The following is a 16,549-nucleotide window of genomic DNA, read 5'->3' on the forward strand; positions in this document are numbered from 1 at the left end:
TCCTACATTTCCCCAAAAATTCACTTTTGCACTAATTGGTTACTGTTAGCAATATCTCGGAAGAGAAAAGAGTTGACCCTGATTCTTGCATGTTTATTTGTGCACCTTTGGGCAGCACTGATGAACTTTAAAGCAAACTGTCCTATTGAAAACAATCCAACCTGCTGAAAGCACATTATAGAGCAGCAGAAACAGAGTACATTAATATATACAGGGAGTGCAGAATTATTAGGCAAGTTGTATTTTTGAGGATTAATTTTATTATTGAACAACAACCATGTTCTCAATGAACCCAAAAAACTCATTAATATCAAAGCTGAATATTTTTGGAAGTAGTTTTTAGTTTGTTTTTAGTTTTAGCTATTTTAGGGGGATATCTGTGTGTGCAGGTGACTATTACTGTGCATAATTATTAGGCAACTTAACAAAAAACAAATATATACCCATTTCAATTATTTATTTTTACCAGTGAAACCAATATAACATCTCAACATTCACAAATATACATTTCTGACATTCAAAAACAAAACAAAAACAATTCAGTGACCAATATAGCCACCTTTCTTTGCAAGGACACTCAAAAGCCTGCCATCCATGGATTCTGTCAGTGTTTTGATCTGTTCACCATCAACATTGCGTGCAGCATCAACCACAGCCTCCCAGACACTGTTCAGAGAGGTGTACTGTTTTCCCTCCTTGTAAATCTCACATTTGATGATGGACCACAGGTTCTCAATGGGGTTCAGATCAGGTGAACAAGGAGGCCATGTCATTAGATTTTCTTCTTTTATACCCTTTCTTGCCAGCCACGCTGTGGAGTACTTGGACGCGTGTGATGGAGCATTGTCCTGCATGAAAATCATGTTTTTCTTGAAGGATGCAGACTTCTTCCTGTACCACTGCTTGAAGAAGGTGTCTTCCAGAAACTGGCAGTAGGACTGGGAGTTGAGCTTGACTCCATACTCAACCCGAAAAGGCCCCACAAGCTCATCTTTGATGATACCAGCCCACACCAGTACTCCACCTCCACCTTGCTGGCGTCTGAGTCGGACTGGAGCTCTCTGCCCTTTACCAATCCAGCCACGGGCCCATCCATCTGGCCCATCAAGACTCACTCTCATTTCATCAGTCCATAAAACCTTAGAAAAATCAGTCTTGAGATATTTCTTGGCCCAGTCTTGACGTTTCAGCTTGTGTGTCTTGTTCAGTGGTGGTAGTCTTTCAGCCTTTCTTACCTTGGCCATGTCTCTGAGTATTGCACACCTTGTGCTTTTGGGCACTCCAGTGATGTTGCAGCTCTGAAATATGGCCAAACTGGTGGCATCTTGGCAGCTGCACGCTTGACTTTTCTCAGTTCATGGGCAGTTATTTTGCGCCTTGGTTTTTCCACACGCTTCTTGCGACCCTGTTGACTATTTTGAACTAAACGCTTGATTGTTCGATGATCACGCTTCAGAAGCTTTGCAATTTTAAGAGTGCTGCATCCCTCTGCAAGATATCTCACTATTTTTGACTTTTCTGAGCCTGTCAAGTCCTTCTTTTGACCCATTTTGCCAAAGGAAAGGAAGTTGCCTAATAATTATGCACACCTGATATAGGGTGTTGATGTCATTAGACCACACCCCTTCTCATTACAGAGATGCACATCACCTAATATGCTTAATTGGTAGTAGGCTTTCAAGCCTATACAGCTTGGAGTAAGACAACATGCATAAAGAGGATGATGTGGTCAAAATACTCATTTGCCTAATAATTCTGCACTCCCTGTAGTTTTGTGGGAGAAGATTCAGAATAAGGCTACTATCACACGTTTTCTGCGGATCGGTCGTGAACGGATCCCTACAGATAATACAACCGTCTGCATCCGTTCAGAACGGACCCGTTTGTATTATCTTTAACATAGCCAGGACGGATCCATCTTGAACACCACTGAAAGTCAATGGATGACGGATACGTTTTCTATTGTGCCAGATTGTGTCATCAGACAGACACCAAAACGCTGCAAGCAGTGTTTTAATGTCAGTCTCCAAAGCTGAATGGAGACTGAACTGATGCATTCTGAGCAGATCCTTTTCATGCAAACTGATCCGTTTTGGACTGCTTGTGAGAGCCCTGAACGGATCTCACTAACTGAAAGTCAAAACGTGAGTGTGAAAGTAGTAAGCCTGTCTTCACATAAAATTTTTAATCCACAATAAGATTTTGTCTATTGTGACAAAAACTTTAAATTGATTTTTTTTAATTGTTTTAAATGGAACCATATAGTGACTGTATGCCATCTATTTAACATGTATGCCATGTGTATACATTAGACGTGACACAAAAGATAATGTGAATATAGCCTTACACATTGTTTATTTAAAGGGACTGTCATCGGGAAATATACTGGTAAACCAGGCACAATACCTTGTGGGGCTAACTCAGTTAAATGCAATGATATATTTTCTGGAGAAAAAGTTTTAATTCCTATGCAAATGAGCAGTTAAGTGCACTGAGGGTAGGTCCAATAGACTGTGAACCCTTGATCTGCCTGCGTCCTCTGCCATCCCCTCCCTTTTCTTATGCACTTGGTTGAGAGTGCTAGGTTGCACCTGCATAATCATGTCACTTGATGGAGGTGAATTCCATAATAGGGCACTTTCCAGATGACTAAGCGGAAGACAACTGAGCCTGAAAGGCTCAAAGGGAGCCATCTGCAAAGTGTCCAGAACCAGATTAAGATCCCATGGCAGACGAAGTATAACAGGTCCTCATGGTTCTGTATTACAGCACTGTACAACATGGCTTTATGCATGAGGCCTTGTTGCGATTATTTACTGTCAACTGGATGGCACTTTGCTGCATTCACATTTTCTATCCATTGATTTCCAAGATTAATTGAATAACAGGTCTCCTCAGATAACCACATTTCCTGAACTGTCCGGGACTGGAAGACACCACCCCAGCTGTGAAGACACGTGTAGGTTGTGATGACTGTCCAGTGGAGTGAGAGCAAGGATTTTTAATGACGGAAAGCCATCACTTGAGAGCCTTGTAAAACTTCAGAGGAAGAAGAATGAGGCAGTCCAGAAACTTAAAAAAAAAGATCTCAATGAGACAGAATTAAAAAAGGTACGAGTGTGAACCGGCCATAAGGAAAGGACTTCAGGGAGGAGACCATAAAGCTTAGGACCCTCAAGCAGACTCAAAAGGGAATTTCCTGAAAAAGATGTTCCACTGAAGCAACAAGCACTTGTCCTGAGGAAGAATTGAGGAAGGTTGATACCATAATGAACTCCATCTGGAAGGGGAGAGCAGGATTTCTAGAAGTTGATCATCCATCCATAGCAAGTCAGTGTCCAGAATCTGGAAAAAGGAAGGGGCCTTCACTTGCATACAATGTAGGTAAAAGATGAGAGATCTTCCTGGATCGAAGAAATGACATGAGTGTGGAGAGAGAACCTTTGTGAAAACACTAGGGGCTGTAGCTAGGCCTTAGAGCTACAAATTGATAAAGTTGAGCGTGGACCCCTCAGTTGAGAAGGCACTTGGGAGAGGGTGCAACTAGGATGTGGGATGCATTCTTGAAGTTCAAAGAAGAGACAAACACATGGAATTCCACTGAGGTAATGACTGAATAAAGAGATTCTATCCTGATCTGTTGAGCTCTGACAAACCAGTTGAGGAGACTGAAGTCAAGAATTGGGTGACCACAGTGTAGTTCTTGGTGGCCACAAACAGATTTGACTGCCTGAAAATGAACTCGATCTAGGAGGAAACAATTTTGAGGGCTCAGGTGGTATGAACCAAGAATTAGGATTAGAATTATACTGGATCCATTCTTAAAAGCCAGAGAGAGTGGGTGCCAGGAAGAAAAGGGCTTGAAGGAAGACACCTTCACGCCTGCTGTCCCTTCTATTTTTTGAGACATGTTAAAGAAACACAGAAAGGACTGGAAGTACTTGTTTTGGTTAGAACAAGCAGGAGTCTGCAAAATTTGCAGATCCAAAGCATCAGGGTCTTCCTAGAGGATTCTGGATCAGATGACTTTGTGGAGATGAAGAACTTGATTTTCTTTCTAACACAAGCAAAAGGTAAAAACTGGCCTAAACTGCCAGCCTAAAATAGCATAGTTTGCAAATGCTTTCAGACCATGGTGGAAGGGGCCCAGGGACGGATTGGTCATAGACCCTACAGGGAAATTTCTTTAGGTAGGCTGATGCAAACCCCCTACTCATGTTGCCCTGTCTTCTGCTAATTTGGACCTGCCTACAAAATGGGGCCACTTATTTTTTCCAGGGCCACTTTAATTTCCCAATCCACCCCTGAAGGGCTCCAGAACAAAGAACCATTTGCAGTGGAAACAGTAGTGTTACTGGTGAGTGAAGATGCAGGTGGGTCGACCTTCCTTTTTTTTAAATCAGATACTTTTTATTAAAGATTTTCAATTTTAACCACAGACAGAACACTGTCACCCCAATCCCCCCTCCCCCTTCCCCCCCAACATAACCCCTTGGGACAAGAGCAGTTAGATGATATCACATCATATGATCTGACATATCAGCACATTAATCTTACATATCACAATGTATCAAATCAGTACAGTAAATTTTTGAGCAATGTGGTACATTCTTTAACAGTCAGGTATACATACTATGGAACACTCCTATCCCCGAACTCGTTCAAGGCTGCCTTTTTAAGTGAACACTCCCCTTATATTTCTTCGCTCACCCTTCCGCCCATTCCTTTACATCCCTCATACATTCCTTCATTCATTCCCTTACACTTGCAGACTATAATGTTGAATCCAAAGTGACCATATCTTTTCGAACTTTTTCAAACAGTTTCTCTTTTGGTAGACATATTTTTCTAGACTGATCAGCACATGCACTTTTTTTTCTAATTCACCCACTGATGGGGGTTGAGCATCTAACCAGTGGAATGCAATTACCTTCCTAGCCTGATATAGCACTCTAATGATAGCCAGTCTTTTTTCAGGCACCAATCCTGGTACATCCACGCAAACCAATATACACGTCACAACCTCCACACTGAGCTCAACATCAAAGACAGTTCTCACTATCCCAACTACCCACTAATATCCAGTACCTTCTCAGTCTAGGGCAATTCCACATCAAATGAATGAGGTCTGCATTCGCCACATCACACCTCGGGCAACAATCATCCGTTCTATACCCCATTTTTTTCAATAGAACAGGCGTTTTGTATACTCTGTGTAACAGCAGGAGTTGAGACACCCTTTGAGCTTCAATCACCGCTACCTGAGTGAACTCCTCCAGGACAGTGTCCCATTGCTCCTCAGTCAAATCAGGGGCATCCTTCCATTTATCATATAACGGGAATTCCTGCTTTTTAAATTGCGCTTCCATTAGACATGCGTAGTTTAGAGATATCACTCCTGCTGTACCTCCACCAGACTTCACCAAGTCTAATACTGAATTTTTCTGCGCAGGGCATACAGCCGCTACCTGTCCCTGAGCACGTAGAGAGTGCCTGAGTTGCAGATAAAGATAGAATTGGGACTTCTGCAACCCGAATTCCTGCTGCAACCCTGAAAACTCTGAGGACATTATCAAACAGCTGACTCATATTTAAGCCCCGTAGCAGACCATACCTTGACTCCACTGACTTTGTCCACCTCTGCGTACATATAGTTCGGCCAAATAGGAGTGAGATCAGAGTAACCCTGTACACCTATTATTTCCCTGACTTTCCACCAAGTATTGTGAATGGAACGCAATATCAGATATGTACTACCCATTGCATGGAAAGTACCCTCCTCCAGAGCAGACCTCAAGTTTTGACACCCCACCAATGACTGAATAATTTTTCTGGCAGTACCCAAGCCATCCGTCGACTCCCATCCTCTTATATGCTGCATTTGTGCCGCTAGGTAATAAATCCATGGATCCGGAACACCCAGACCCCCATTCGTCTTTGGCCTACACAGAGTTGCCAACTTGATGCGAGGCGCTCCCTTCTTCCATATAAGATCCCTGAAAATTGCATTAACTACATAGAATATCCTCAGGGGAAGCCACACAGGGGCATTGTGTAGCACATAAAGAAGCTGTGGCATCAGTATAATTTTTACTAGATTCGTTCTACCTATGATGGATAATTGTAGTTTTGTCCAGGCATTAACCTTCTGTTTAAACTTCTGGAGTAGAGGGGAGATGTTCAGTCTCTCAAAATCTAGATCATTGCAGGAAACTTGAATGCCCAGATATTTGAAAGAGTGAACAACCTGTAAGCCTTCCACACAGGAGATAATGTTAGCAATGTCTTCCTTCAATGGCATCAGCACGGACTTAGTCCAATTAATACATAGACCCGACATTTTCCCAAACCCATTAATAACTTCCATTGCCGCCGGGAGAGACACCCTCCAATCATCCATAAATAATAACAAATCGTCTGCATCGACCTTCCTTCTTAGATGGGATATTAAAGGTCCTAGGTGCTTAGAAGCATCAAAATGCCTAAATGGTTACTCCCCTTCCTTAGAAAGGAAACTGTTCATGGGGAAGACCATGTCTGGTCCTGTGAGTGAAAAATCCTTGTGGCTGGTGTAAGGCATGGCGTCCTGAATATGTAAAGTCTCACAGATAACCATATTATCTACCATAGAGGCGACTTTGGTTCGAGATCAGAGTCAAACAATGGCAACTCACGGCCCCATGGGATGAACAGGGTCATGACTGTCACTCTGTTGTGATTGTATTCTGAGGGGGACTGGGGTTGACCAGATATGGAACAACAATTAACCTCTTAGGGTCCATTCACATGTCCGCAATTTCTTTCCGCATTTTGCTGCCCGGATCCGGAATGGCGGATCCGCACTTCCGGGTCCACAATTCCGTTACCGAAAAAAATAGAACATGTCCTATTCTATTAGTGCCGTCAATGTGCGGTCCACACATTGCTGACACTGGTATAAACGGCAGAGATCTGTGCTGCGATGTCAGCCTTTAACCCTTTCCATACCACGGTCCGTACGGACCGCGGTAAGGAAAGGGTCAACAGTCAGGGAGCTCCCTCCCTCTCCCATCGGGGGGCTGCTGTGCCTTTGCAGCCCCCAGATAGGATGAGGTCACAGAGGGAGGGAGCTCCCCTCGTTCCCCTTCCCAGTCTGCTCAGTTGTGGCAGACGGGGAAGGTTCCCATGGCAACAGGACGCCTTCTCAGGCATCCTGCTGTCCATGGTGCTAAACAGATCTGTGCTAAAGGCATAGATCTGTTCAGACAAAAAGTAAAATACAGTACAATACACTATATAGTGTACTGTACTGTATTATACAGACATCAGACCCACTGGATCTTCAAGAACCAAGCGGGTCTGGGTCAAAAATAGAAGCGACAAAAAAAAAGTAAAAAAAAAAAACACATCACTTAATAAAAAAAAAATATATATACACACTACACGTTAGGTATTGCCGTGTCCGTAACGACCTGATCTATAAAACGTTCATGTTACTTTCCCCGCACAGTGAACTCCATAAAAATAAAAAAAATAAGAACTATGAGGAAATTGACATTTTGCCCACCTTACATCCAAAAAAAGGTAATAAAAGTGATAAAAAAAAAATTGCATGTACGTCAAAATAGTACTTTATTAAAGAATTACATATATTCTAAGTGTCCATATACGTGAGTACTTATCCTAAAGTGGACCCTTTTAAAATTCGCTTTTATTGATTTAATTTAAAAAAGCATAAGTATAAACACCCATTGATAACTGGATGCCCAAAACAAATAATAGGACAAGGTGTTGTCCAGCTATCACCGTGAATTCGTGCAAAAAACTATTAATTTAGAAAGATACGTAACAAATTCCTGTGGCGTTATTGACTTTTTAGGCTTGTGGTTGGGTGGAGGGTAAAACACCTCTGCCCAAGGCATATGGATCTGGGTATTCGGGATAGTTCTTTCCCTATACCCGCCCTATGATAATCCTCTGCCCAGGGATGAACCCTAATGGTGGGATCACCCTGTCCCCGTGCCTTCCCTGTCTGGCCCTGTACAGTGGGAATTCGTTACCAATGATGTCTTGAGAATTTTATATTTTTACCCCGACGCGTTTCCCCACTTCTGGTTCGTCAGGGGGTCGTTATAAGATACAAATTAGAATTAACATCATGCAAGATAAAGTAGATATTAGATAATATATAGTTACTGTGTCCTGCTTGATGCCATATTCGGGCAGTCCATTATGGAGGAACCGTGGATTCCCCAGTGGAGGGAGAGTCACCTAGGGATAATACATTATACATTAACCTGCTGTCAGCCTCAATATTATTGCCATAAAAACGGAGGTTCATATTCATACAAATTCCCACTCCATGGTGACTTACATATATGCGTCCTCCTGTCGCTTAGACTGCCGCCTGCCGTTTCCGATGGGGCAGTGAGGCATCCCTGTGATCCTGCTGCTTATGAGGGGACAGTCAGGGAGCGCTTTCTCCGTTCGGAGCCGCATTTCCGGTGTGTGGAACGCACGCTCCACCACTTCAGGGCCTTTGGAACGCACCCTCCACTTCCGGTTTATTGGGACGCAAGTACTGCTTCCTGTCTGCTGAACCGCAGACGTCATTTCCGGCTAATCGCGATAACGGAGCGCTCCCAGCATGTAATGCCTATTATGATGAATTCGAAATTGCGCCCTTGAATATTCCTAATATTTATTATAATCTGGCATCTGAGAAGTGCATAGATATTTTATTCAAATAAAATACATTCTTCTAATACCTTTAGTATGTCCTAAATGGCAAATTTTTGTATGCCAGATGGGGCAGCCTTTTGGGGTCATTCATACATAGTCCCATTATGATCAGCCGGACCCTATCAAATCACGCCCAGCAGCACAGTGGCAGGACCATTTTTTTGGGTTATAGCTATCCTTTCAGTAGAAAACAAGTGTGTAGTCGGCATATACACCTGAACAGAAAGAATTTTTTTAAAAAGATTAATTAATGGATGATTTAGCTGGGTAATGCATGATAAAACATAAACCCTTCTAATATTATTATATTGGGTACTTTATGTGCCCATGACTAGTTTGAGACCGTTGTTACAAATGTCGGAGACTAGAGGTAAATATCAGAGAAAAAGAGTTCCTGAGCCCACTTGGCTATTTTCTCCATTTCATGAGGTGTGACGGACCCCTATAAAAAACACGTAAAGGTCAATCGTTCATTAAGGCCAACAGGTGCTTGCGAATGACATCTATAGATCCATTCAGCTTCCCTGCGCAGAACCTTGTTATCCCAATCCCCCCTCCTTGGGGACATGGGTACAAGCTCTAACGCAGAGAAGCTGAGTGAACGAGGATCTCCTGAATGGTATTCATGTACATGATGTCACTACCAGAGCTTTGAGACGTTCTCACAGCTCTGTGTCTCCACCCCTGTGATGATGTCACTTAGGGTTCGAGGTTTTCTCACTGTTCTGTTTCTCCGCCCCTGTGATGAGGTCTTTACTCCCAGCTGTCTCTCCTGCGTTTGATTTCTCTGCCTTTAAATCACCCCTCCTCCTATTGCAGGGCGTGGATTATATTTCTCTTTTCAGTTGTAGCTCTGCCTTGAGTATCTGCACTTCTTTAGCTGCTAGTTCTCTGGACCTGTGTTCTGCTGCTGCAAGCACTCCGGATATTGCCAGCGGTCCTTGGATCCGTCTTCTCTGCGGCTGCAGCTCCATCAGCTAAGTGTGCAGACTTTGTTATGTACCTGGTGATTTCCTGACTGGATCTGAGGTGGCTCCGGTTCCCTCCATATTCTGAGCAGGGCATCGGTGGCCGTGCCCCTTCCACTATTGTAGGGGTTACAGGACTCATCAGTCTAAGGTACGCGGGCATGCCTCGTTCCACCATTTGGATCCGGGCATGTGCTTTAGCAGCATAGGGAGAGTGTTGAGGGTCTGACAGGGGTCACCCTTTCTCTTCCCTAGTTTGGGGTCCGGTCAGTAGCTCTTTTTACTGTGTATACTCTTGTTACCCTTAAACAGCCGTGACACATGACTTGCCACCGGCGTAATTCTGTTGTTTCTAATGTCGCCTATGTGCTCGCCCACTCTTTTTCTTAGTTCTCTCAAGGTCTTTCCAATGTAGTCCTTAGGACAGGGGCAGCGGCAAATATAAATTACCCCTTTGCTTTTACAGTTGATAAAATCCCTGATTGTAAATACCTTTTGAGTGGCCGAACATGTGATCGATTTACCTGTGGTGATAAATAAAGGAATATTCAAGGGCGCAATTTCGAATTCATCATAATAGGCATTACATGCTGGGAGCGCTCCGTTATCGCGATTAGCCGGAAATGACGTCTGCGGTTCAGCAGACAGGAAGCAGTACTTGCGTCCCAATAAACCGGAAGTGGAGGGTGCGTTCCAAAGGCCCTGAAGTGGTGGAGCGTGCGTTCCACACACCGGAAATGCGGCTCCGAACGGAGAAAGCGCTCCCTGACTGTCCCCTCATAAGCAGCAGGATCACAGGGATGCCTCACTGCCCCATTGGAAACGGCAGGCGGCAGTCTAAGTGACAGGAGGACGCATATATGTAAGTCGCCATGGAGTGGGAATATGTATGAATATGAACCTCCGTTTTTATGGCAATAATATTGAGGCTGACAGCAGGTTCATGTATAATGTATTATCCCTAGGTGACTCTCCCTCCACTGGGGAATCCACGGTTCCTCCATAATGGACTGCCCGAATATGGCATCAAGCAGGACACAGTAACTATATATTATCTAATATCTACTTTATCTTGCATGATGTTAATTCTAATTTGTATCTTATAACGACCCCCTGACGAACCAGAAGTGGGGAAACGCGTCGGGGTAAAAATATAAAATTCTCAAGACATCATTGGTAACGAATTCCCACTGTACAGGGCCAGACAGGGAAGGCACGGGGACAGGGTGATCCCACCATTAGGGTTCATCCCTGGGCAGAGGATTATCATAGGGCGGGTACAGGGAAAGAACTATCCCGAATACCCAGATCCATATGCCTTGGGCAGAGGTGTTTTACCCTCCACCCAACCACAAGCCTAAAAAGTCAATAACGCCACAGGAATTTGTTACGTATCTTTCTAAATTAATAGTTTTTTGCACCAATTCACGGTGATAGCTGGACAACACCTTGTCCTATTATTTGTTTTGGGCATCCAGTTATCAATGGGTGTTTATACTTATGCTTTTTTAAATGAAATCAATAAAAGCGAATTTTAAAAGGGTCCACTTTAAGATAAGTACTGTACGTCAAAATAGTACAAATCAGTCACCTCATCCCGCAAAAAATGAGCCCCTACATGAGACAATGGCCCAAAAAAAAAAAAAAACTATGGGTCTCAGACTTTGGAGACACTATAACATGATTTTTTTTTTTGTTTCAAAAATGATATTATTGTGTAAAACATAAATAAATAAAAAAAATTGTATACATATTCGGTATCGCCGCGTCCGTAACAACCTGCTCTATAAAAATACCACATGATCTAACCTGTCAGATGAATGTTGTAAATAACAAAAAAAACTAAAAAAAAAACTGTGCCAAAACAGCTATTTCTTGTTACCTTGCCTCACAAAAAGTGTAATAAAGAGCAACCAAAAATCATATGTACCCTAAACTAGTACCAACAAAACTTCCACCCCATCCCGTAGTTTATAAAATGGGGTAACTTTTTTGGAGTTTCTACTCTAGGGGTGCATCAGGGGGACTTCAAATGGGACATGGTGTCCAAAAAAAACAGTCTAGCAAAATCTGCCTTCCAAAAAACGTATGGCATTCCTTTCCTTCTGCGCCCTGCCGTTTGCCCGTACAGCAGTTTACGACCACATATGGGGTGTTTCTGTAAACTACAGATTCAGGGCCATAAATAATAAGTTTTGTTTGGCTGTTTACCCTTGCTTTGTAACTGGAAAAAAATAGTAAAATGGAAAATCTGCCCAAAAAGTCAAATTTTTTAATTGTATCTCTATTTTCCATTAATTCTTGTGGAACACCTAAAGGGTTAACAACATTTCTAAAAATCCGTTTTGAATACCTTGAGGGGTGTAGTTTCTTAGATGGTGTCACTTTTATGGAGTTTCTACTCTAGGGGTGCATCAGGGGGGCTTCAAATGGGACATGGTGTCAAAAAAACAGTCCAGCAAAATTTGCCATCCAAAAACCGTATGGCATTCCTTTCCTTCTGCGTCCTACCGTGTGCCCATACAGCGGTTTACGACCACATATGGGGTGTTTCTATAAACTACACAATCAGAGCCCCAAAATTGAGTTTTGTTTGGCTGTTAACCCTTGCTTTGTTACTGGAAAAAAAATATTTGCCCCAAAAAAATCTGAAATTTCATCTCTATTTGCCAATAACTCTTGTGGAACACCTAAAGGGTTAACGACGTTTGTAAAATCAGTTTTGAGTTTTTGAGGGGTGTAGTTTCTAGAATGGGGTCATTTTTGGGTGGTTTCTATCATGTCAGCTTCACAAAGTGACTTCAGAACTGAACTGGTCCTTAAAAAGTTGGTTTTTGGAAATTTCTGAGAAATTTCAAGATTTACTTCTAAACTTCTAAGCCTTGTAACATCCGCAAAAAATAAAATATAATTCCCAAAATGATGTAAACATGAAGTAGACATATGGGGAATGTAAAGTAATAACTATTTTTGGAGGTATTACTATGTATTATAGAAGTAGATAAATTGAAACTTAAAAATTTGCTAATTTTTCCAATTTTTTTGTAAATTTGGTATTTTTTTTTTAATAAAAATGATTTTTTGACTTTATTTTGCCAGTGTCATGAAGTACAATATGTGACGAAAAAACTGTCTCAGAATGGCCTGGATAAGTTAAAGCGTTTTAAAGTTATCACCACATAAAGTGACACTGGTCAGATTTGCAAAGTGGCCATACACAGACACACAGTTGGTTGATGGCTGAACAAACAAACATCTGGTGAACGTTCATTTCGCAGACAGTCATACACATTTTAGTCCATATTAGCAGTTACTGTTGTTCAAACCGCCCCTACATGCTCAAAAATACCGGACGATGGACGAAAAAGCTTTCTAGGAAGATCTTTTGACCGACTATCGGACAAAAATATTAAACATGGCCGACTTCTTTTCAGACAATAATGCTCTGTCATCGGTCGGCTAAAACCATTGTCTGTAACGCTGAGTTATCAATGTAGGCATATAGTACATTTCCAGGATGAACATAATAAGGAATACCACAAAGCAAGGTTCTGAGAAAATATCCTTCAAATTTATGGGAAACACAAGAATTTACTAAAACAGAAGTGTCCAGAGAGCTGACGGATCCTCTCTACTATCAACAAGAACTAAGGGGGAAACAGCTGTTGGCTGAATGTTCGTTCAATTGATGGCTATTCCTCCACATGCATGTATGCTGGGATTTGCTGAGTATGCATTTGTTTTCAACGGCAGAGAGAAAAAAGCTGTTGAAAAACACCTCTGGGAGTGCAACCGACAGAGGCAGAAAGGGGGTTCCTTCTACCCTTGTTGGGCTCGTGTAACTTAATTTAACATGGGAGCCTATGGACGATGGATAGCACTGCATGCATATACAGTGACATCTGTCCAAGGAATTTTCTGTTAGCAAGTGCTCCTTATTCAATTTCATATTAAATATACAGTATATCCAACTGGCATTGATTATTCATCTTAAGATCTTACCTTTCTTCAAAGGTTTTACATTAGTACAGTCAAGAGGAGTATTATTTTGAGCCTCAGGCAAACCTGAAATGATATGAACAACAGTAGATATACAAATTTAGAAAAGCAATTAAAAGGGGTTGTCTCACTTTATAATGGCATTTATCACGTAGAGAAAGTTAATACAAGGCACTTACTAATGTATTGTGATTGTCCATATTGCCTCCTTTGCTGGCTCGATTCATTTTTCCAACACATTATACATTGCTCATTTTCAGATGTTACAGCCAGTGCTATAGCGCAGATATTAATGCTTATGCACACTCCCACATTCAGGCCACCAGAGTACAGCCACTGCTCATGGATTGCATGGTGGTCGTAACCATGAAAACTAGCCGTGTATAATGTGATGGAAAAAAGGCGATTTTTTGTGAAACTCACCTTTAAAATCTTTTTCTCGTCTTTTCCATTGGGGGACACAGACCATGGGTATATCTTAGAGGTATTAGTAGGAGGGACACTATGCAAATACAAAAGATCTCCTCCCCCTCGGGCTATACCCCCCGACTCCACCAGGAGGAACTCAGGCGTTGCAAAAGCAGTAGGAGAAGGAGACAATAAAAAATAATGGAAGCCATCGGACCAAGCCATAAGATCCAACCACAAAAAAACTGAATTGAAAACCCCTCTTGCAACAGGCAGAATGGGTGGGAGCTGTGTCCCCCAAGGAAAAAGACGAGAAAAAGATTTTACAGGTGAGTTTCACAAAAAATCTCCTTTTCTCGTACTTTTTTCCATTGGGGGACACAGACCATGGGACGTCCTAAAGCAGTCCATGGGGTGGGAAAAAATACCAGCACCGCTAGGAGGAACGTCCAACGGTCAAACAGGAACCACAGCCTGCAAAACCCTGCGGCCAAAGACAGCATCAGCCGAAGCCAGAGAATGCAACTGATAAAACTTCGTAAAGGTATGTAAGGACGACCAGGTGGCCGCCTTACACAGCTGAGACGCAGAGGCACGACTGCGCCTTGCCCAGGAAGCCCCCACCGCCCTAGTGGAGTGAGCGGTAATCCGAGCCGGGGGAACCCTACCACGAGCGCGATAAGCTGCGGAAATAGCCGAGCGGATGCATTGCGCCACAGTGACCTTGGAGGCCGCCAGACCCTTACGAGGTCCCTCAGGAATCACAAAGAGGTATTCTGACCGGCGAGCGGAAGCGGTAGCCGCTGAGATAGACCCTCAGGGCCTGTACGACATCCAGGGAATGCAGAGCGCGTTCCTTGGGGTTTGCTGGAGAAGGGCAAAAGGAGGGCAGGACAAGATCCTCGTTAAGGTGGAAGGGAGAGACCACCTTGGGCAAAAAGGAGGGAACTGGACGGAGCACAACCTTATCCTGGTGAAAAAACAGAAAAGGCTCTTAACAGGAAAGAGCGGCCAGCCCTGACACCAGTCTGATGGAAGTTATGGCCACAAGGAAGACTACTTTCCAGGTGAGAAAAGTCAGGGAGACCTCTCTCAGAGGCTCGAAGGGGGCCGACTGCAGAGCGCGCAGGACCAAATTGAGATCCCAAGGAGGCAAAGGGGGAACATACGGAGGAACCGAATGTGCCACCCCCTGAAGGAAAGTCTTCACAGGACCCATAAGAGCAAGGGACTTCTGAAAAAAGACGGAACCTGACCCTTTTTAGGGAACTCAGCGACAGTCCCATCTCAAGTCCGGACTGAAGAAAAGACTAGCACCATCGGGATGGAAAAGCGAAGGGGAGGGAACCCCAAGTTCTCACAAAAAGTCAGGAAGGCCTTCCAGGTACGATAGGAAATCCAGGAGGAAGCCGGCTTCCTCGCACTGATCATGGTTCTAATCACCGAATCCGAGAACCCCCTCTTCTTCAGGATGGCGGTTTCAACAGCCACGCCGTTAAACTAAGAGACCGTAAATTCCAGTGGAAGAGCGGGCCCTGAGACAGTAGGTCCTTTCTGTCGGGAAGAGGCCATGGGGCGTCCGCCAGCATCCGAGCCACGTCTGAGAACCACGCGCAGCGAGGCCACTCTGGGGCGATGAGAACGGTCGGAATCCCTTCCGCCTCGATCTTGCGAAGAACCTTTGGTAGTAGAGGAAGCGGAGGGAAGACAGAGAAGGCTGAAGTCCTGCCATGGAGACACCAGCCCGTCCACCCCGTACGCCTTCGGATCCCGGGCGCGAGCTAGGAACACAGGGAGCTTGTTGTTGAGCCTGGACGCCATCAAGTCCACATCCGGACGGCCCCATCTGTGGCAGAGGTCTTCGAACACATCTGGATGCAGAGACCACTCGCCTGGATCCACCTTGTTGTGGCTTAGAAAGTTCGCTGTCCAGTTGTCTACTCCTGGAATGTAAACTGCTGACAACACCGGAACGTGCGACTCCGCCCACGTCAGAATTCTCGTCACCTCCTGCATCACCATCCGGCTGCGGGTCCCGCCCTGATGGTTGATGTAGGCCACAGCCGTGGCATTGTCCGATTGAATCCTCACCGGGACGCCCGCAAGGAGAGGAGTCCAATGGGAGAGGGAGTGGAAAATCGCCCTCAGCTCCAGAATATTGATCGGAAGGCGAGATACCGCCGCCGACCAAACCCCTGAACCGTGCGAGACTGGAGAACGCCGCCCCAACCCAAGGAGGCTGGCACCGGTGGTGATGATCGTCCAGGAGACTGGGAGAAAGGATCTCCTCGACCTCAGGTTCAGTGGGGACAGCCAAGGGAGAGCTGCCCGAACCCGCTGAGACAAGCGGATGCGATCGTCCAGACCCCGAGAGGTTTTGTCCCAGAAGGAAAGGATCTCCTGTTGCAACAAGCGAGTGTGAAACTGGGCATATGGAACAGCCTCGAAAGAGG

At 44.1% G+C, this 16,549-nt stretch overlaps 1 protein-coding gene across 1 annotated transcript in view; it reads right to left on the reverse strand.

The window, feature by feature from the left end:
• Nucleotides 1-16,549, reverse strand: part of RNF17 (ring finger protein 17) — a 229,934-nt gene that overhangs the window by 174,602 nt on the left and 38,783 nt on the right. Inside the window, exon 7 of the mRNA XM_044288148.1 lies at nucleotides 13,692-13,754. Coding sequence (XP_044144083.1) covers nucleotides 13,692-13,754 — 63 coding nt within the window. The remainder of the gene's footprint in view (nucleotides 1-13,691; nucleotides 13,755-16,549) is intronic.

Source organism: Bufo gargarizans, chromosome 3 (genome assembly GCF_014858855.1).
Source record: "Bufo gargarizans isolate SCDJY-AF-19 chromosome 3, ASM1485885v1, whole genome shotgun sequence".
Classification (NCBI taxonomy): Eukaryota; Metazoa; Chordata; class Amphibia; order Anura; family Bufonidae; genus Bufo; species Bufo gargarizans.